Genomic DNA, 21,178 nt, shown 5'->3' with positions numbered 1-21,178 from the left:
ATTTGGGAGATCACTTAATATTAACTTTATTATTAGTGGGTCATTGATTTTGAAGTATCCTTTTCTTGAATTCAGCTATTATCTTCTAACATTTCTTAAACCTTTTAGCTTTTGAATTCCTCTCAATCTCTGCTTTTGCCTTCTCACTATATAGGAATATTTATTTTAAAGATTTTAATATGAGTGTCCCTGGCAAAGCTGTCTAGACAATTTTACTGTTATTCCCTGGTTTGGTAAAGTCTTAGTCCTGGTTAACCTAATCAGAATATTAATATATTAACACCAAACAAATCAAGACACTGGATAAATTTTTATTGAGCCTTTTAGTTTACAACATGAGGTAAAAGAAAAATGAGTTCTCCTTAACCAGTATTTTACACACCAGTAGTAAAATATTTTAAACTTCAGGGATTTATAACAGATTACATTTTTTAAAAGTTTGGGGATCAAGTAAACAAGTTCTAACTTAACTCCTGGAATTTTGCAGTTGACTCTTCCCTTAACAATAGCAACCAGATGTAATTAGTTACATAAGTTTCTTCAAGGCCATTGCTGATGTCTTTAGATCTCAAGCATTGCTATTTCAATCAATATCCACTAATTCCACTTCAAATATGAGTTTTGCATTTGGTGGGATTCTGTTGAAGAAGTCAAGGTAAATATGATAAAAGTTGCTTCTCCCCTCACTCCCAATAACGTTAATCTAAAATCAGAGTTATGTGTACTGGATGTTGGTAAATAACTCCAAATAGGAGGACTTTACAGTTGCTTCAGAAGTGAATAATAAGTGTAGTGGTTCCTAATAAAGGTATCTTTGTGAATGGAAATCGTAGACTGACTAGAGAAGTTTAGCATGGACTAAGATCTTCCTTCCTGGGATGCCTCACCATTAGCAACCATTTAATGAAGACTGCTACTCAGTACTGAAAAAAAAAAAGTGATTTCAGTCTAGCTGGGTATATATTAAATCAAAGTTTATATAAGGTAGTTCCTAATATTTGTTGTGAATTTAAAAATGCTCAGTTTAGAGAAGAGTTCGATTTTTATCTGAGATTGGTCTTGAAATGCTTCACATGAGGGAGCTACAGCTGGCCATCAGATTTTGATAGGTTTAGAAGAGACTTATATCCTCAAATAATGTTAACTGATAAGACTAGAAAGGACTTCCAAAAAAACTTTTTTTTCAAACTTTAATTGGTCCAACTAGTCCAATGGGAATGGAACCAACAACAGAAAACTAACTTCTCACCACTTATCTACTGGATTGTTCTGGAGTCATGACTTTTTTTTAATGTTCACAAACTAGACCTATCAGAAAAATATTGTCATTAGTAGTAATCACAGATGCTTACAGTATGATGGATCCATGGTCTCCTTCATTTCATAACTGGTAATCCCTAACATGTTTTCCATTTCTGTGCTTTGTATACTTACTTATAATCACCTAAAATTATACTGTAGCATAAATTACCATGAACCATTATCTGCATCCTGCAGTTTGTTACGATTGTTTGTATTGAGCAGCTTAACTCCTTGAAGTAAACCTTTCAACCATTAACAATTGCCTTTCAAAGTGGAAAACTTAAACCTCACAGTTTAGGTTTGAAAAGTAAGAGCTTGAAGAGGAGGGAAAAAAAGGTAGATTCTACCTCAAGTTTGAATACTTTGTACCAACAGAAAATATTAACTATTGTCTGTATTGCAGATGTTGATACAAAAGCCTCTAAATATCAGGAAGACTGGTCTGGACAGGATTCCTGACCCTGGAGATTAACCTAGACAGCATCTTTCATACCGTTAGGTGATCTTTTAGTGATTTTTCTTTAATTACAAGGGAAAAAAGGATACTTGGCGTCAGGCTGTCCTTTCTTTCCATAAGCCCATTCTGGTTCAATCTCCAGTCGAGCCTTTTCTCCTTTACTCATAGTCAAGAGTGCTTCATCCCACTAAAGGCAAGAACATAAAATCAAAACTAATGATAGTCTGCAAAAAATACATGCAAAACCAGAAGAGGGGCAAAGTTATATACAAAAAGAACATTACTGGATTTCATTATGTCCTAAGGTAATGTCCTTAGGTGAGTCCCCAAATCACTGTCCTTTATTTCCTCGGGGCGGCGGGAACGACACTATTTTTTTAGTGTAATACTCAAATGCCTCAAATGATAAAATGTGCAAACACTTTTGTAAACTGTAACATGTTATAAAGTATGGAAACCAGTTTATTATCAGTATCATAAAAGTTTTGCTATACTTTTCTATCAGGACAAACCGGAATTTATTTTTATAGAGATAAACTAATAAGTACTCACTCTAATGATAGAGGTTTCTGGGCTGCCACTCCATTTTGTCAAAATTTGGATTTTAAAGTCAGTTACCAAAAACAGTTTAATCAACATGATGCAAGAATATAGACTATATTACTAATATATATTCTATTGAAATTTAACAGTCACATATTGTTCAAGGGATAGACAGATCTGTCACATACTGGAAATTAAAAATATTGTTAACTAGAAGGAATTTACCAGTAAGCAAATTATAGAGATAGAAAAATAGCTCAACTTGATATATAGTTGCTATCAACTTGGTATAATCAGGTAGCAGTTAAGGTTACTTTAAATTTTTAGTTTCGAGATATATTTTCTATTCTAGGTTCTGGATATGATTGAACTATATTTTAGGACTTACCCATAGTACAAGGGGTAACATTGAGGGTTCTCATAAGTGCATTTAAATAGGTATTTCAGTTATTGTTTGATGTCCTGAGTAAAAACAATTTAAAACAATAAGTGGGCCCTAGCATGACAACCTGATTCAGTGAAGCTGATAATCAGCCTTGGCTTTTTATCTCCTTTTGTACACTGGAATGGTAAAGTACAGCTGAAGCCTAACTTCCCCTTTTCTCAGAGTTTCCTTCCATTATCTCTCTTAGATAAAGGTGTATAAAGGCATGCCTATGTTTGAAAGATTTCTGGTGTTTGAGCTTAGGTTTTGAGAGGTGAGTAGGCTAGAGAACAAATTTGTTTTTATCAGTATTTTAGTGGAAGATATTTTACTTTTCTTGATCAACAGTTATGTAACATCTTACAAGAATCTTAAAGACAAACTTAAAAAGCGAAACATCCTAAGAAATATAATAAAAAGAGGTATGTTGGAAAGAAATATCTGAGTCTGATATATTACATGCTTTAAGTTATATTCATTTAATCTTTTAACAAACTTGAGGTAGGCTGTACTGTCCTTATTTTATAGATGGGGAAACCAAGACCCAGAGAACTTGTGCCATATCAGTTAGTGACCATAGCACCAATTTGTCAGACTCTAAAGATTGTTTTCATCACATCCCCAATCTTAATTCTTTATGGCACCAAGCCACAAGTAGCATGTGACAGAATCTCTTGATTCACTGCCATTTTTTACTTACTCCTCTGATAACTTTGCCTATTCCAACCTTAAAACTTAAAGGCTTGGCATTTTTCTTCTTCTTTGAGCCTGTAAAACAGATTTTCCTTATAATTAATGATGAAATTAAGTTCCAATGGAAAACACAGGGAATTAAATGTTGACATTGATTTTTAGAACTTACCATACTATACATTTGAAAAGAAATAAAAATTCAAAAAGCCAGGTAATTTATCAAGAGTGGTCTAAATGGGGGAAGAGGGGGAGGACCTATATTTACACCACTAAAATAACACACGATCCTGCCTTTTGTATTAACTTACTAAAGCTTCATTTTGGGACATTAACCACGTTTAGACTAAGCTTCTTTGTTTTTTGGCTTTCCAATGACCAAGAGGTCTTTATTCACCAAGTCAATAAGTAGTAAGTAAACTGAAGACCTCTTCCAAGTAAATCACAGGTGCAAATGACCTCTAGAAAAAAGGGACAGCCAAGAAGAAGGTACTGCCAAATGTTCACCTACAGACTTTGTAATGCCTTAAAGTCAAAAAGGTAAGATTACATTTAGACTTACTCGTTTGAATATTGGTATCAAAAACAGTTCCATCCTGTAGTGTTCCTGTATACCAGCAATGAACAACATCTCCCTTTTTGGGGAAGTTGGTCTTATCCCCCTTTTTAAGAACAGATTTTGTGTATTTTGGTGGACCCTACAAACAAGACAACACACACAGAATTATTATTAACTCATGTCCTTTTAGAAGGATAAAGGATGACAGAATATGTATACAGCCAACTGTAACCTAAGGCTGGTCACAGTGGTTCACCTCTGAGTTAATAAAGTCACTATCTCTCATTTCAAGTCTGTAATGAGAATATTAGTAACTAGGATATCTATAATTTAATTTCAGATTAACTTCCAGCTTCTGTGGAAACCAATGTTCTTTGGCAAGATTCTGTTATTCACCAAACTATAAAATGAATCCAGTTATTTCCCAATGTTAGAAATATTACTATTCAATTCCTACAAGATCATTAGGCATTAAATAAAGCATTGTGACATTTTTTCAAACATTTGAGTGGTTTTAGCACCAGTAACTGACATTACTAAATATTTTTATTATATCCAATTAGAATGAATACAGGCATGATGTACCTGTTTCTGAACTTGAAGTTCACACAATGAATGGAATTATCTATAGAAGTTATAACAGGCATATTTCCTAAAACAAAGGATTATTGGTCTTCAAAAAAAAAAAACAAAAGCTAATCTAATCAAGTATGATTCATATATTGTGAGAAAAGCAGTTTCTTAGTCAAATTTAATAAACAATCTTAGAGTATAGAACATCTAATGGTAAAGGAAAAAAGAGATACTAAACACCTATTGTTTGAGTTACTTAACACATACCACCCACTTAATCCTAACAATCCTCTGAAGAAGGTATATCACCAACTTGAGTTTTTGCAGATGAGGAAACTGAAGTTCAGGATATTTATGCAACAGAGCAAATTAGTAGAGAATGAACAGGGACTTGGGTTTGTCTGAATCCAAACCCCCTGTTCTTTCCACTATACCAAAATACCTCAAATGATAGTGATCATGATAGTTAACCTCTACTGATGTTAATAGTTAAATAGTTAATTTGCCAGCCACTATTCCAAATTCTTTACATAAATTAACTTTTAATAGTCACTACTTTATGAGGTAGGTACTGTTATCCCTATGTTATAGATAAGGAAACCTAAGGATAGAGCAGTTAAGTAACTTTCTTAAGGTCCTATAGCTCCTAAGTGGCTGAGTAGGATTGGAAACCAGGCAGGTTGGATACAAATGCATGCTCTTAACCATGTTACTACCCCTCAAGCACATATGGAACATCAGGTACTATACATGTCATTTTCTTACATCAATTCATTTAACCTCACAGCAACCTAGCAGGCTTCTCCCCATCTTTTATAAAGTAAGGCCTGGATAGGGTAAAAAGCCCTATGCAATTTAGAGTAAGGATTAGCACTCTGAACTAAAGCTAGACTGCCTCCCTAAATCAAAAGAAAGTCACATCTATAGCTTGAGTACAATTTGCATTATTAAACTAAACATTAACTTCCTCTCTGACATTCCCATTCTAAGCTTGTTTTATTGAGAAATGCTACTATAAATGGTCAGGTGTCTACTAGTGGTAGTGTAAACTGGCCCCATCTCTTTGAAATGCAATTTAAAGATGTTAAAAGTGTGATAAATAATAATTCTATTTATACAACTTAGGAAAAAATCTTTATGCAGTTAGCCAATACACTGTTATCCATACTGGCAAAATAACCACACATTTTATGGTAATATAAGACAATAACATAGAAAAATTCTTTTAAAATTAAGTGAAAAATCAATAGAAAGTTCTAACTACAGTAAAATCTCAACTATTATGCACAGAAAATAAAACATTCTAGAATGTTAAACGTGTTCATTTCTAGGTGTTAGAATTACTGTTACCTATCCTTTTCTGTTATTTTCTGTTTTAAAAATAACGTATTTTTATATCAGAAAAGTAAATGGTTTTAAAATGTTGACAAAAATCTAGTAACATATTCCACATTTGAAAATAATTTTAATTAAAAAATCTTAAAAGCCAGAAAATGAGAATGACTACATATATTTATTATGAGAATATCAGACTATTTTAAGGAAATTACATATAATTATTTAAATGGATAAGGTATGATTAGTGAACAATAACCATATTTTAAATCTTAATGTAATGCCATCGTTTTCCCATTTGTTGTCTCAAGTTAATTGGGCATGTTGTGTTATCTAAACTAGAGGTCCTAGAATAATGCAAACATACATTAAATTGGTTATGGTTCAGTCTTAATGGTGAAGGTGCCAAACTGCCCAGTGATAGCCTCCATCAGTGGAGGCTTATTTAGTGTCTTTAATGGATCACTCATTCCTTGGCACTGTTAACACTGTTAGAAGGGTCTAATGTAATTAAGTTTGGGAAATACTACTTTAAAGTTATATATGACTCTATTCCACATGACTTCTCGGAGCTGTCATTAGCTAAAATGCACTGTGAATATTCAAGTAGGAGACACAACGTAGTTTTTAATGACACCGCAAAACAACCTGGAACTTCTATAATCTATATAACCAGAAATTCTACTCTGGTTATTTGAACTGATGCTGGTTTTCACTGCAAGAATCTGTTTGGTTCATGGTGAGGTCACATCAGTTCCAAGGCTATCCTGGAGTTATGTGCTTGAATGAACCTTGCTTTTAGGTAATTTGGCTTTACAGCAATTTCTTAGTCCGAAGTGATAAAAACAACATTTCCAAAATTGGATCTAACTTAGGTACTTCTAGACCCAGAGATAAAAGGACTTTGAGAGTAATCAGCCAATTACAATTAACTGAATCACATCATAGCCTCTAAAAATAAGAATATATTACATAATAGTTCCTATTACTAATCTAAGAAATATTTGAGTATGTTCTATGTGATAGAAACGATATACATAGGTGAACTGGCAGACATGGTCCTAGTCCTCCCTCCTGCAGAGAATATAGGCATGTGTATAATTACATATGTTTTGAGACCTGTAGAAAAGCACAAGATACTAAGATGGGAATGACACAGTGACCTAACCCAGTAGAGGCTATAGGGTGGGAGAGGTTTCTCTGAAGTAATGTTTAAACTGTATCCTGAAGGATAAGCAAAGGCTACTCAGGTGTTGGGGGAAGGTTTACAACAAAGAATAGCATTTTCACATAGCAGAGAAGAGCATGAAAATTGTATAATCTGCAAGGGAGGAAAGGAGAAAATGGTACGAGATAAAGGATGGAAAGACATGTAGCACGTGTGAAGAATCTGGGTTTTTATCTTCAGATCATTAACCAGCCAACTAAAGAGTTTTAAACAGAAGTTACAAAATCAGAGTTGTGTTTAAACAGATCATTGTCACACAGTGTGAGGAATGGTCAGAGAATGAAAAGTAGAAGTGAGGAGACTTGTAAGGAGAGTTTAAGATAGCAGTCTAGGTCTACATTAGAATGCTAACACTGGGGATAACAAAAGATGAATGGTTCTGAGATATATGTATGAAGAATCAACAGAATTTAGTGATGGTTAAATGTGAAGGAGTTCTAAAGGATGAATCTCAAGTGTTTTGCCTGAGTACTTTTCAGAGTGATTCCTGACTGCTGAGTGAATTCCTGTCCCAATGTGTACTTACTTTCTTGTCCAATATTCATTCATACTTGAAAACTTTCTTCATCACTATTTAATACATAAGACAATAAATATCTTGACTATGACCCATTTATTTAAAATCCACTAAGAGCAATTAGACAAGGTTCTTTACATTTAAATCAGTAAGGAAGAGAAATAATACAGGTACTATGTGCTACAGGAACTTATGCAGTTAAGTATACAGTGAAGTCTGGGATGGTGAAAACTTCAGAGGAAGCAATGAGCCCAAGACCAGTGTCTTAAAGCAGACAGAGAACAAACAGGGAAGCAAAGAGGAAAGATACACTAAGCAAGTAATGAAAGTGGGAAAGGGCAGTTTTGTAGACCATGAGCAGACGTTTGTGGTTGAAGAATATTTCTATAGAAGCAAATCTGGAGCTGAGCAGAGGCCAGATATTGAGAGACTTTATATGTCAAGAATGCTGTCCAGTAGAAATAAAATGAGTTACAAATGTGATTTTAAGTTGTCAAGTTGCCACATTAAAGCAACACATTCAAAATAATATTTCAACATGTAATCAATATAAAGAAAAATTGAGATATTTTATATTCTTTTAAAAAACTTATACTAAGCCTTTGAAATTGAGGGCATGTTTTACACTGAAAACACATTTCAATTCAGAGTAGCCATAAAGTGCTCAGTAGCCACATATGGCTAGTGACCACTGTATTGGACACAGCAGTTCTATATAGTGCAGAATTACTGAAGATTTTGAGCAGGATGTAGTTTGCAAAATATTGTAGAAAGCTTACTAAAATAGCCATTTTGGGGCTGAATGGATGAAGGAATGAAGACGGGAGATTAATGACTTTTCCAACACTCAGTTCTGAGGCTTTGAAATGCTGAGAATCAAAAAGGAATAAAGATTTGAAAAAGAAAGGAGATGTTTGAGAGCACGAGTCCCAAGGGAGACATGAGAATGAAAAAGCCAAAGATTCAGAGAACTTTTAAGCTGGGAAGAAGAAAATGGTTATAATTATGTATGCTAACAATCTTGGTAAAATAGAACAAAGAAGTATATAATGAGAAAGGAGTAAGAGAGGATTGAGAATTTATGAGAAAGCAGCAAGTAGTTTATATGAGCAGTGTGATGAATTGAGTGAGGGAGAGTATAAAAGTTCGAGTAGCAGTGAAACTAGAAAACATGCATGGCTGGTATTAAGCATGAATTTATACCAAGCCCAATAAACAAGTTTTCTGATTATTTTTCGTCGCAGTACCTGCTCTGCAGTACCAAAGCATTAACAGAGAAAGCAGACAGGAATCAACAAAGTATTGGTCAAGAGGCTATGGACTCCAGGTGCTTGGAAGACAATGAAAGCACATAACAGGGCTCAGCCTGGCCAGTTAAATGAAATGAAATGAAAAGGCTCTAAATAAAAGAATATAGTTTAGAACCATCACAGTATCTCTCCAGTCTCCAGCCTTTACAGTCTTTTATTTTTAACTCTCTTTTTCTTACCTTCTTAATGATATACTATCTGTTGCCTCATATCTCCCCTAATATAATTTTCTGGAAGAAACTATGTTGCTAATTGCTTCTGCAACTCTTTTATTAATTAGTATGCCTCTATCTGCCTTATTAGTTGCTCAATATTTGCACAGTATAACATCGGATAATAGTTACGATAAATCTCAAAATAGCTTTATATTGTGTACATACCCACAAACATTAATATGTGCTTTTCAACCAACATAGCTTTAGTCATATAAACATTTATATTTCTATACTTGATTTAGACTTTTTCCACAAATGCCCAAATGCTATACCTTATCAACAGGCTACACCTCTTCATAAGGAATAAAGAACTAGTATTATTATATTATTATCACTAATACTAAGACAGCTAGGAATGAGTGAGCTTAGTTATTAGCAAGCTATTATCAGAAGTGGCAAGGTTATAATCAATTCAACTCTAGGCTGTTCTAAGAGCTGTCTTTAGCTTACAAAGGCTGTCCATTTGCAGAAATGGTTTTACCTGGGTTGAGAAAGATGAGACAAATGAACCCACACCCTGCAGCTAGGCCTGGACTAACTACTTCTATTGCCAAGGACACCATGTACATTGGAAAAAACTAAAAATAATCAAAATGAAGTTTCTTTCACTCAGTCCAACTTGGCTATAGAGTCAGGACCTTAAAATAGCTTTGAAAGCTCAGAAGTTTTGGCCAGACATAGCTAGAGATGTCTCAGAGGAAAGGCTTCCCAACTCTAAAGCACTGGTTTTAGGCTCTCTCACTCTGCCCCACTGGCTTTTTTTTTTCCCCCGATTCAGTACACCCTAGGGAGATACACTCCAAATTGGTGTTTGGCACATGTAGGTGGCTACACTCACCTACCCCTTACTGTGAGAAATCAATGATGTAAAACAAATACTATTCTCAAATTCACCTAACAATTAAATAGGGAACTATTATATATACAAACCTCATCCAGAGTCTCTTCAGACTTGGTTTCTTTGGGTTTATCTTCATTAAGCTTCACATTTTTCACCTGCTCAGACACTTTACTTATACTTTCAGTACCCTTGAAACGCTGTAAGGAAAATATTCTAACATCATATTCAGGATTGGCTAAAAGCTAGGAAGGACATTTAGATTTTCAGCCTCTCAATTAAATGAACATCTGCACCATGAATATCGGCTACATAAGTCAAATAGAAATAAATAGAAACTGCCTAAGAACAAAGGAAATATGCCAAGCATTTTAATCAACAAATTGGCCCTCAAACCATCTCACAATATAAATTCTGTAACGAAAACCATGACTCAGAGATATAAATACTACTCAACTCCTTAATAAAGATTTGTTTCTGTGGAAGATGGTCATTTCATAGTGAACACATATTGGGAAATTTCTTAAAATTTGTTTTTCTAATGACTCAGCATAAATCTGAGACTTTAAATTCATTAATGAAATGGAACTTACTTTGGATTTATAACTTTTCGGTGCCCTTAAAAATTTGTCATCTTTACTAGAGAATTATTTTAAAGATCTGATCCTTTTCAAAATATCAAAACATCCTGCTATACTGCAGATTAGCCTCCCTAGAGTTGACGGCCAGCCCATTTATTACAGTTAAGAAAAACTGCAGATGTAAAAACTTCATATTCTGCAAATAAATGCATTCAAAACTTATTTTTGGGAATAACATCTAAAATGATATTCTGCTAATAAAATATAACAATACTCACCTTACTTTCAAAAAGATGGTTATAGGCTGTAACCAAATGATCCTTGTTAGCTGTCTTGGCCACATTTTTAATGTTTCCTAATAATTTATGTTCTGCAAGAAACTAAAAAAAAAAAAAAAAAAGTCAAAAAAATTTTCCTCAGATAAAATGGGTCTAAAATTATAAAATGACCTTTTATGTTAGCTATTATGTTTTCAATAATACTACTGATAGGAAAAAATGAAATAAATGTATTTTATACCCTACTTTGTAACAACAAAAAAAGATTTAAGGAAGATTTTAAAAACCGTATTGGGCAGTTCTTTAGAAGAGTTATTTAGAAGACTGGAACTGCAGTATTATGTAGGGGTCACACTGGTGTGTACTAACCCATTTTCCATAACAGAACTCAGAAAAGCACATTTGTACAGCAAGCACACTTTGGTAACTGGGCAAAGCTGCTCCTGGCAGGATGTTACTTGGCCCTGGCAGAGCCTCCTGCCATGTTGGGCACAGCTATCTTGACACATCTATAACCCATTCTGGCAGACTGGGAAAAACAGTTACATAACGCCAGATATATAATGGTTAAGTTTATGGGCTGTAGAGTCAGACCATCCGGGTTAAAATCCTAGCTGATTTTAGACAAGGGACTAAGCTTCCCTGAAGATTTAGTTTCTATATCACAGTGGAAGATTAATAACAGCATTTATGTCAACAGAGGGTGGTTGTAAGGATAATCTACAATAGAATTACATTTCTCTCAAATATAAGACCAGTGCTTGCTTCAGCAGCACATACACTAAAATTCAAATATAAGACTAAGTTGGCAGATGGGCACCAAAACACTATTAAAATATGAAGTCATCAAAATCATGTAACTTCATCTCAAAATCATGTAACAAGGATTTTAATAACTTCTTTGTTTCCTTTATTCTGCTTCCTTTTCTGCCTTGTGGACCTTGCTTGGTTCCTTTTACTTTCTCAGTTGTCCTCTGACTCTTCTAACCTTTGATAAAGCAGTTTTCCTAACACTGTCACTATTGTTTTTGCTGTTTTACTCTCCCCCTCCTAGAGAAATGTTCTAAATGATAAAGGCTGATGGGGAAAGGCTATTTTGATTATATAAAAGTAACCCATTGCATTAGTATTCCTGTGATTTCTTTAGCAAGATTTCTGGAAAATATCCAAAATATAAACATCTCTTTGATATCTTATGATCAATAAAATAGTGACTGTAAATATAGGTTTAAGTATGTGACTGTACACTATAGAATATGCACTTGAAAGATTAATGTGCCTAAAAATATTTTGTCAGTCTCTCAAAATTGTCCCACCTGGGCCAGTTTTACTTTAGATTCCACATTGGGTTGATTTGTTTTATAAGAATTTGTTGAAGTACAATATTGAGGCATTCTATTGCTCCATTTGAAATATGAATTGGCTTAAAATAATTCCACTAAATTGGTATAAAATGGTATCCCTGAAGCAAGGTCTCTTTTTCATCCTTGTATCCCCAAACACTTGAGCATAGCTCTTGCTGTAGATGTCAGGATAATTACTTAGGAGTATGGAGCTGGAAGGTGGAGAATAATTCTCTCTCCTTCAAGACAGCTCAAAGTGAAAATCTTAGAATCTTCTCAAAGGAACCCAGAAACAATATTTCTAAATACTAATTTAGAACCTAAAAAAAATTATAGAGAAACCACATAGACTGCTGCTTCTCTTTCCGATAGTGGGCGATGCCTCGTTCATAACATTTACAGTCGTTCAGTAATTTAAGAGAGGTATGAATGATCTTAACTTTCGAAGGAAAAAAAGTCTGACAAAAATAACTTGTGACTACAGACGGGTGGTTAAGATGGAGACTATGCTGAAAAATGCAGGACATATCTGTAAAGAATGCCAAATTGATTAATTTATAACAATGGGAGACCACTATATATGAAATGCGCACGTTAACTCCAACTATAAAGGTGAAAAAGTCACTTAAAGGTTCCACATTTTAAAAAGTTAAACCACAATTTACGGATTTTTTTTAAAATGACACGTATTAGTGTTCAGTATTTAGTAATTAATGAGAAAAGCAAATCGCACACACTGTTCCCACAGAATCTTCATATTCTTTCTCATTTCCCTAACAGCCCGCACTCTCCTCTAGAGGTCTCATCCAAAGGCCCACTCCTCGGCCCCTGGCCTCAGCCACATCTACTGGGTTTCTTTTTTTCATGGCCTTCCCCTCACTCAAAGATCCCAATAAGGTTCTAATTCTGCGATTGCTTCCTGCGAGCCCCAAACGGTAACGCTGCTCCACCCGCCCAAGCAGGGCAGGCCTGAGGGGCGGGAGCCCGGCTCCAAAGCTCACGCAGGGCCTCTCCGGCCTTCCAGGCCACCGGCCGCGAGAGGACGAGGGCGGGGGCACAGAGGGATACGGAATGTACGGACATCTCCGGGGGGGTGAGGCGTCCCTCAGCCGCACTAGCCCGGCCGCCCCGCCGCCTCTGGTACCGAATCTGAACCGTGGTCCTGTAGAAACTTGATAATGTCCTTCTTGGGTAGCTGCTCGCTGCGCAGCTGCTCCACGGTCCAGGCCCGCTGTGGAACGGCTGCCGCCATCTTCCCCCGCTGCCTCGCTTTACTGAGCCAGCCCGCCTTGGTTCTGCATCGCTCCGCCCCGGGGCGTGGCGTGGACCAGCACTGAGCTCGACGGGGCGGGATCATGGCACTACCCGGCGGGATTGGGGCGCGTCCTTGAGTGACGTCAAGGCTGTGCTTTGAGGACTTCTTTATTGAGTCCGGGTGAAAATCCAGCTGATGGGGCTCTAGCGGCCAACTGCGCAGAATACTGTAAACTGTAATCTACTTTTAATTGGAGCCCTTGTGAGACTTCTGAAGGTAGTGATATTTACTAACCATTACCCACACTTGTTTTTTACCGACGGTTTGCTGTGCCTTTAAAGTCTATAACCTATTTAAAGAAAACAGCATTTAGACAACTAACTTCATTTCATCTAATTCGAACCTAAAAATTCACACCTAAATTGGCTGTCTTCATCTAACAGAACAACCCATATCCCATCTCCCTTTTAAAACTCACACAAATGAAACTAAAATACAACTGTGCCCCCCCCCCCAAATACAAACACAAGAGAAACAATGATCTAAAAGCAAATTCAGGAATTTAACCCAATAAAACAATGTAACGAAGTTACGCGCAAGAAGTCATTTGCTGATGGCGATGTGGGTGACATTAATGCTCAAAACATTTCAGGATGTGTGTACTTTTCCTCAATACACGAGGAAACAAATTTACAACGGTTACTTAAAGTCGCCAGGTTTAGAGTAGAGAAGCCGGGAATTGTATCCAAGCTTGAGGTAGAAAGCTATCGCTAGAGTAAAACCACAAAGACGCTTATCGTTCCATATAATTTATGAAGATGTGAGGAGCATCAGAATCATTTTTTTTTCCCTTTCGGATTGTCCAGCGAATATCAGGACCAAACCATTTACTTCCACGTTAATAATAAAAATATTAAGATAATGGGTTGCCACTCCTAATACTGCAAAAAAGAGACCCGACATTTTGTTTTCTCAGGCTGGGTAGAGAAATAAGACATTATTTAATTGAATCTAAATTTTCGGTTTTCACCTCATTTTCTGATTTAAAAACACAACTAACAACAAATAAATCATGTTAGATTATAATAATGTTAAGTTCACAAAAAAATGTGAGTACTGATTGTCCTCAGGATCTCAAGGTTATTTATTTTTATTATTTCATGCGACATCACTTCAGCAATGACGGCAGGACACCCAGCCATTGGACGCGGAACTCAAATTCAGAGTTTACTAAAAAGCTGAAAAAGGGACCAAGTTTGAAGTAACTCCAAAACAATGCGCATGCGTCTCTGGGAGGGCCTCGAGGGTTTCCATGAAGCTAGCCAATCATTCTCAACGCAAACTCAGGGGCGGCATTTTCAACTGGATAAACTAACCTCAGCCCCGCCTCTGGTTCCACTGTTCTGGGTGAAGGTAAACCGATGGGGGTGAAACTGTGGCGGTTGAGCTGCTGCAGCTGCTGGCATTTGAGAAAAACTTTTGGTGGTTGTCGGCCTCATGAGCGGACGGCAAAGAACGCTTTTCCAGACGTGGGGCTCGAGTATCTCCCGATCCGCTGGGGCTCCAGGTTGCAGCTCTGGAAATGAGCGGCCTCAGAACCCCAGCGTCTCTAAGGCGCGATTTCCTGCTGCGGCAGAAGCCGCGGTGGCACAGCAGGAGTCAGATGATGATGATGTGCTGCTTGTCGCAATGTACGAGGCAGAGCGGCAGCTGAGTCTAGAGAACAGCGGGTTCTGCACCTCTGCGGGAGCCCTGTGGATTTACCCTACTAATTGCCCAGTGCGGGACTACCAGCTTCACATCGCCCGGGCCGCTCTGTTCTGTAACACGCTAGTGTGTTTGCCCACCGGGCTGGGAAAGACCTTTATTGCCGCCGTGGTCATGTACAATTTCTACCGCTGGTTCCCTTCTGGCAAGGTGGTTTTCATGGCCCCCACGAAACCGTTGGTGACACAGCAGATCGAGGCTTGCTACCGGGTGATGGGGATCCCGCAATTCCACATGGCGGAAATGACAGGTATTTTAAAAAGAATGGGCTAATTTGAAATTAAGAGCTGGGTACTCTCTTGGAAATTGAGCTAAAGGAATTCCTGAAACATGGAATAGTCCCTAGATTATATGTTTTCTTACTTCCTCTCCCTTAAACATCATGTACAGGCATGCCTCCTTTTTTTATTGCTCTTTGCTTTATTGCGCTTCACAGATGTTGACGTTTTTAGAAATGAAGGAAAGACCCTCCAACCAGCCAAAAGATTACTACTCACTTTATTGCTATACTAGCTTTATTGCGGTGGTCTGGTACTGACCACTGCATGTCTCTGTGGTATGACTGTATTTGTAGCAAGTCCAGCCTTAATAGGTTTGTTTTATTCTGTCAGAATCCCTGTAGCTTGTCAGAGCATTTTGAAGCTGTTAAGTGTTTATGTATTCCCCATCGGTTACCCAGTGTCACTTTTATTTATAGGATCTACCCACGCAGTCACCAGGAAGGAAATATGGAGCAATAAGAGAGTCCTTTTCCTTACACCTCAAGTCATGGTCAATGACCTTTCTAGAGGAGCTTGTCCTGCTGCTGAAATAAAGTGTCTAGTTATTGATGAAGCTCATAAAGCTCTTGGAAACTATGCTTATTGCCAGGTAATATTTTCTTAAAAAGTATTTTGTAGAGTAAACATTGTTAGAGGGTATTTTGGAGAGTAATGATTAATAATGGAAGTTATTGATGGTATTATGAAAAGCCTTAACATCTGTTATCTTGGAACAGATAGCGATAGGAAATACTTTTCTTCATCTATTAAAATCAGTATCTGCTGTCTTTATTTGTTTATTTATTTTGCTTAACAAGGCCATTAGTGTCAGATGTAGATATGAGAGCCTCGTCATTGAGGCAGTGATCCAAACTAGGGTATGGGTGGAGTTTTGGAACTGAGATAATTCAAAGATTTGTAGTGAATATGCAGTGTAATTCCTTGGTAGGTAGGTAAAATAATACTCAACTGTTAGCATTGTTTTAGAGATCGAATGACATAATGCAGCGTACCTAACACAGTGCCTTGTAGTCAAGTACTATAGTAATATAAAGTACAAAGGTGAAAAGGTGGGCTATGACTGGAGAGTACTTAAGAGCCAAGTCATGAAGGCATTTGTATTTTATGCTTAGTAGTTTGAATGTTCTTTGTAGGTCATAAGGGATGTAGATGGTGGAGACATTGAAAAATGTTTAGCTAGGGCGATATTTAAGATTTAGAAGAGATTAGAGAGAGAGCTAAAAGCAAGTGTACAATGAAAGATAGGAATTCAGGATGACTCCCAGGTTTCTGACTTGGAAGATTGTGAGGATGTTGGTGCTACTAGTCAAGATGGAAAGTTCTGGAGGTAGAGAATATTTGGGGTGTTATGGAAAGATAGTACAGTTTTAGATTGTTGAGTTTGAGATATCTGTGAGGAATCTAGCTGTAGATATCTAGTAAGCAGTAGGTGATAGAAGTATAGATTAAGTAAAGAGTTCTGAGCTGGAGATACAGGTTTGGAAATCATCAACTTATAAGTGCTAGGTATTAAAACTAATAGCTGGTGATACTAGGGAGAGAGTATTGTGTAAGGTTAGAAGGGAAAGTTAATTTCATTTAGTGCAAAGAGATGAGTTTCACTGTCATTTTGTGAATTTGTAAAGTAGCTTTTTGGGGGGACTTTATTATTGTATTATATCAGTATTATCTTTTAGAAAATCATCTTTCTCAGAGTTGATCTCAGCTAGAAAATGGATATATTTTTCCATTTATTTGTATTTTTTCAAGTTAAATTGATACTCAGTGTGTTAGGATTTCCACTTGAGAGGGGCAATTACAAATTTTTATTCTAATTATGGAATTCATTTTGTAGATTTAGCTTATATTTAGCAACTTTAACTCGTTTATTTCCAAAAAATTGCTAAGCATTAGGTGATTTCTTTTTTATTTAAAAAATTTTTTTTAAATAGGTGATTTCTTTTTTAAACAACAGGGCTTATGCTTTTAGAGTACTATGAGACATGCATTGACTTAATTAATACTCAAACATCCCTGAGAGTTTATGCTACATTGAATATTCAGATATAGGTTCTAACAGGCATACCAGCTCAATGAAGAAATTATCTTCCAGGGTTACAAACACACCACTAGTTCTTCTACAAAATGCTTGAGAACCCCTCTTGGAAAAAAGTCATGTATTAGGGACATTTTGTCTTGCATCAGTTTTTAATTAGAACAATTCTGTTTAACTGTCCATTAAGTATAATATTCTATCTTTATATGCATTCTATATCGCTTTTTTTTAAAAAAAAAAAAAAAAAACAAGCTCTAGAAATAATTTCTTTGAGTTTTAATGAAGATTCAGTGTGAGTCTCATTGAATTCATCCTTGACATGGGTTGAAGTTAGAACAGTTTTTAGATAATCTAGTTTTACTGTTTTCTATATCTAATGTGGGACTGTGGAATACTGAGAGCTATTCCTGCAACTCAGTTTACTTAGGGGTCCTTTTTTCTTATATTGGGGCCTCATGAAGGGGCATATGAGAATCTGGAAAATTATCCAGTATTAATCATACCAGAAGTTGTGTTGAAATTAAACTGGGAAACCTGGAATGACGCTTGTTGCCACCTAGAAAATGTTTTAGAATTTAAAAGGAAAGTTAAGATTTTTTAAATTACCCCAAAGTAGCCTTATTCTTTTAAAAATAAACTTAATTTAAAAATTGTGAGCCTTCCACATAAAATCTAACTTCTTTAAAATCTCAAAATAATTTTTTTATTTCAAATTTAATTTTATATTGGTATTCAATTTTTTTCTATTTTTATACTGTGATTTATCCTAATCCGGTAAATGTGCATATGTATATAGCTGTAAGGCTACACCGTGGCCCAAGCAATGGAGAGTGGACTCTTTTCTTTCATTTGCCCTTGAGTTAGCCATCTGAGTATTTTGATTTGCCTCTGTATTAGGCCTTGATGTCATAGCTTTATACATAGAAGAAATCCCAAAGTGTTTTTGATTGGTGTATAGACCTAAATCACTTGCTCTTCATATAATATGACTAATGATTGTTTCATATACTAGGTTTATCAATACTCCGAATAAAGGAATAATGATAATGGTCCATATATAATAGCCTATTTAACAAAATTATTATTATTTTTGTATTGGATAGATGAAATTAAAGAGTTTTTTTTTTTTTTTTTTTAAGGTTGTAAGAGAACTAGTCAAATATACCAATCACTTTAGAATCTTGGCTCTTAGTGCCACACCAGGTAGTGATATAAAGGTAAGTAAAATGTCTTTCCATTTATTAACACTTAGGAAAATAAGAACTTTTGTATGTGGCCAGATCAGTTTTCCATTTTAGTATTTAGTTTGACATTAAGACTACAACATTTCCTACAACTTGACTACTTTTTCTTCTGTTTACAGTTAGTTTTTATACATTAGTAATTTTCAGACTTCAGTGTGCAGAAGAATCATCTAAAGCTGTTTGTTAAATTTTTACTGTTTTCAGTTCTTTTAATGTCTTATTTTGAAATGACTTTAGACTTCCAGAAAATTTGAAAAAATTGAAGTCTCCATGATAAAATTATCAAAACCAGGAAATTAACATTAATACAATACTAGTAACTAATCTAGTTACTAGTACTAGTAGACCGTATTTGAATTTTGACGGTTTTCCTACCAGTGTCCTTTTCTGCTTCAGTGTCCAGTTCAGGATCTTACATTGCATTAGTTGTCATGTCTCCTTTGTCCATTCCAATCTGTGACAGTTCCTCTGTCTTTTGTTGTCTTCCATGACCTTTTCTTGTTTTTCATGATGCTTTTGAAGAGTGAGTGCCAGATATTTTGTAGAATATCCCTCAATTTGGGTTTAATATTTTCTCATGATTGGAGTGAGGTTATGTAGATTTCCTGATTCTTGGCAAACACTTTTTTTTTTTTGCTCTAAACTTGACTGTTATATAATTTGGGGGGGATTTAGTTTGCTGATCTAAAACTTCAGTTTTGAGTCCTTATGAAATGTTGATGGAAAATATCACTGCTATTGGAAAGTGCAAAATATATTTCATTGACTTGTTAGATATTTACCGATATCCTTATTTCTTGGATGCTTGGCTTGAAGGGCTATGTGGAAGAAAGATGTTTCAAAACCCTTGTTTCTCTATTGTGCCAATTCTTGTGTACTTTATAGTACTTTTTTTAAATTAATGATGAATTTTTAATGTTTCTTTCAAAAATTTTACTTCTATTTCTGTTAGTGACAAAGTAAAATATTTAACATGTAACATAATTTATGATCATAACTGATTTTGTGTAGGCTGTGCAGCAGGTTATTACTAACCTACTAATTGGGCAGATAGAACTTCGTTCTGAAGATTCTCCAGATATTTTGCCATACTCTCATGAAAGACAAGTTGAAAAGCTTGTTGTTCCCCTTGGTGAAGAACTCACAGCTATCCAAAAGGCGTATGTTCAGGTAAGCCATTTTGATCACAATGCAGGATTTTAATAAATGAACTGATAGTGTAATTATTTTAATTAACAGAATCTGGCTTTGAGAATATGTAGTTATCATTTTATATAATCGTTGAAAAATTTTTTGAAATTAAAATTTTTGGAATGAGCACCATGTTTTAAATGTACTGACAAACTTAGTTAAAGAAGTTGACCATTTCTAAAGTCAATAATAGCCTTATATGGTTTTGTATTTTTTTAAGTAAACCTTTCAATTGTAGTATAACACTTTCTCCTCATACACACACTCAGCAGAGTGCACAAAATATATGTGCAGTTCAGTGACTTTTTATTTAGTGAACATACCCATAACACATATCCAGATTCAATCAGAAATTTCTTTGTAAGGAAATGTATTTTCAGTATGTTCCTCCCTGATCCCTTATATAGCAATGGTTCTCAACGAGAGGCGATTGTGCCTAACTGGTAACGTTTGGCAATGACGTAACACATTTTTGGTTGTTATATCTGGAGAGAATAGGGGGTGGATTGCTCCTGGCATTTAGTATATAGAGACTGGAAATGCTGCTTAACATTCTGCAATGGACAGGAGAGCCTCCGACAATAAAGAATTATCTGGTCCAATTGTAGCTATTGAGAATCTTCTTTGACAGTTATCACTTTCAGTGGAAGAAATTTGAGGTAACACATTGTTTTTCTGTAGTTCATAATTAGTGTCATGCTAGGAGAATGCCTTGTTTTCATATTTCATTGCCATGGATTAAAGATGGCCACAGATTCTTTGCCACTCCTCTAGTTGAGAGGTAGGATACATTTCCTCTTCCCTAGAATCTAGGCTGGCCCTGTGACTGACTTTGACCAACAGAATGTGACAAAACTCAAGCTATCCATGTTGAGGAGAAAGGAGGAACCAGTAGATAACAAAGTAGAATCGAAGGTTTGGACATGTGGCCCCAGTTGAGCTATTTCAGCTCCCCCAGCCATCTGAGTCTCCAGACATCAGGTGCAGAGACAAGCTGTTGTGCCCTGACAGAATTCTTTTTTCATTTTTAACATTTACAATAATTTTAGAGTTTCAAGAAATTTGCAGAAATAGTATAGAGAGTTCCAGGAGGAGATACTTTAAGAATACAAATATTCCTGTTTATCAACATATTTTGTTCACTGATTTTAGCACGTAATAATGATGGTTCTTGTATACAACAGTTATTTCTGTAGTGTTTGTAATCATTGT

General features: G+C 35.7%; 2 protein-coding genes across 3 annotated transcripts in view; one reads left to right on the top strand and one right to left on the bottom strand.

The window, feature by feature from the left end:
- Positions 1-291: 291 nt before the first annotated feature.
- FKBP3 (FK506 binding protein 3) lies at positions 292-13,753 on the bottom strand. The gene is made up of 7 exons (XM_006922693.1): positions 13,338-13,753; positions 10,851-10,952; positions 10,084-10,191; positions 3,979-4,114; positions 3,427-3,494; positions 1,849-1,946; positions 292-638 (listed from the first exon to the last, which is right to left on the bottom strand). The coding sequence occupies exons 1-7, from the start codon at positions 13,548-13,550 to the stop codon at positions 584-586; spliced, it is 780 nt and encodes a 259-aa protein (XP_006922755.1). The 5' UTR covers positions 13,551-13,753; the 3' UTR covers positions 292-583.
- FANCM (Fanconi anemia complementation group M) overlaps positions 13,608-21,178 on the top strand; it is a 66,255-nt gene continuing 58,684 nt past the window's right edge. For both annotated transcript variants that reach the window (XM_015597680.2, XM_015597679.2), the window contains exons 1-5: positions 13,608-13,724; positions 14,626-15,465; positions 15,913-16,085; positions 18,671-18,748; positions 19,787-19,945. In XM_015597680.2, the coding sequence (XP_015453166.1) occupies positions 14,946-15,465; positions 15,913-16,085; positions 18,671-18,748; positions 19,787-19,945 (930 nt within the window). In that variant the 5' untranslated portion in view covers positions 13,608-13,724; positions 14,626-14,945. The remainder of the gene's footprint in view (positions 13,725-14,625; positions 15,466-15,912; positions 16,086-18,670; positions 18,749-19,786; positions 19,946-21,178) is intronic.

The sequence above is a fragment of the Pteropus alecto genome, unplaced genomic scaffold, assembly GCF_000325575.1.
Source record: "Pteropus alecto unplaced genomic scaffold, ASM32557v1 scaffold38, whole genome shotgun sequence".
Taxonomy (NCBI): Eukaryota; Metazoa; Chordata; class Mammalia; order Chiroptera; family Pteropodidae; genus Pteropus; species Pteropus alecto.
The sequence above is the reverse complement of the archived record's forward strand: the minus strand, read 5'-3'. Positions and strand labels throughout refer to the sequence as shown.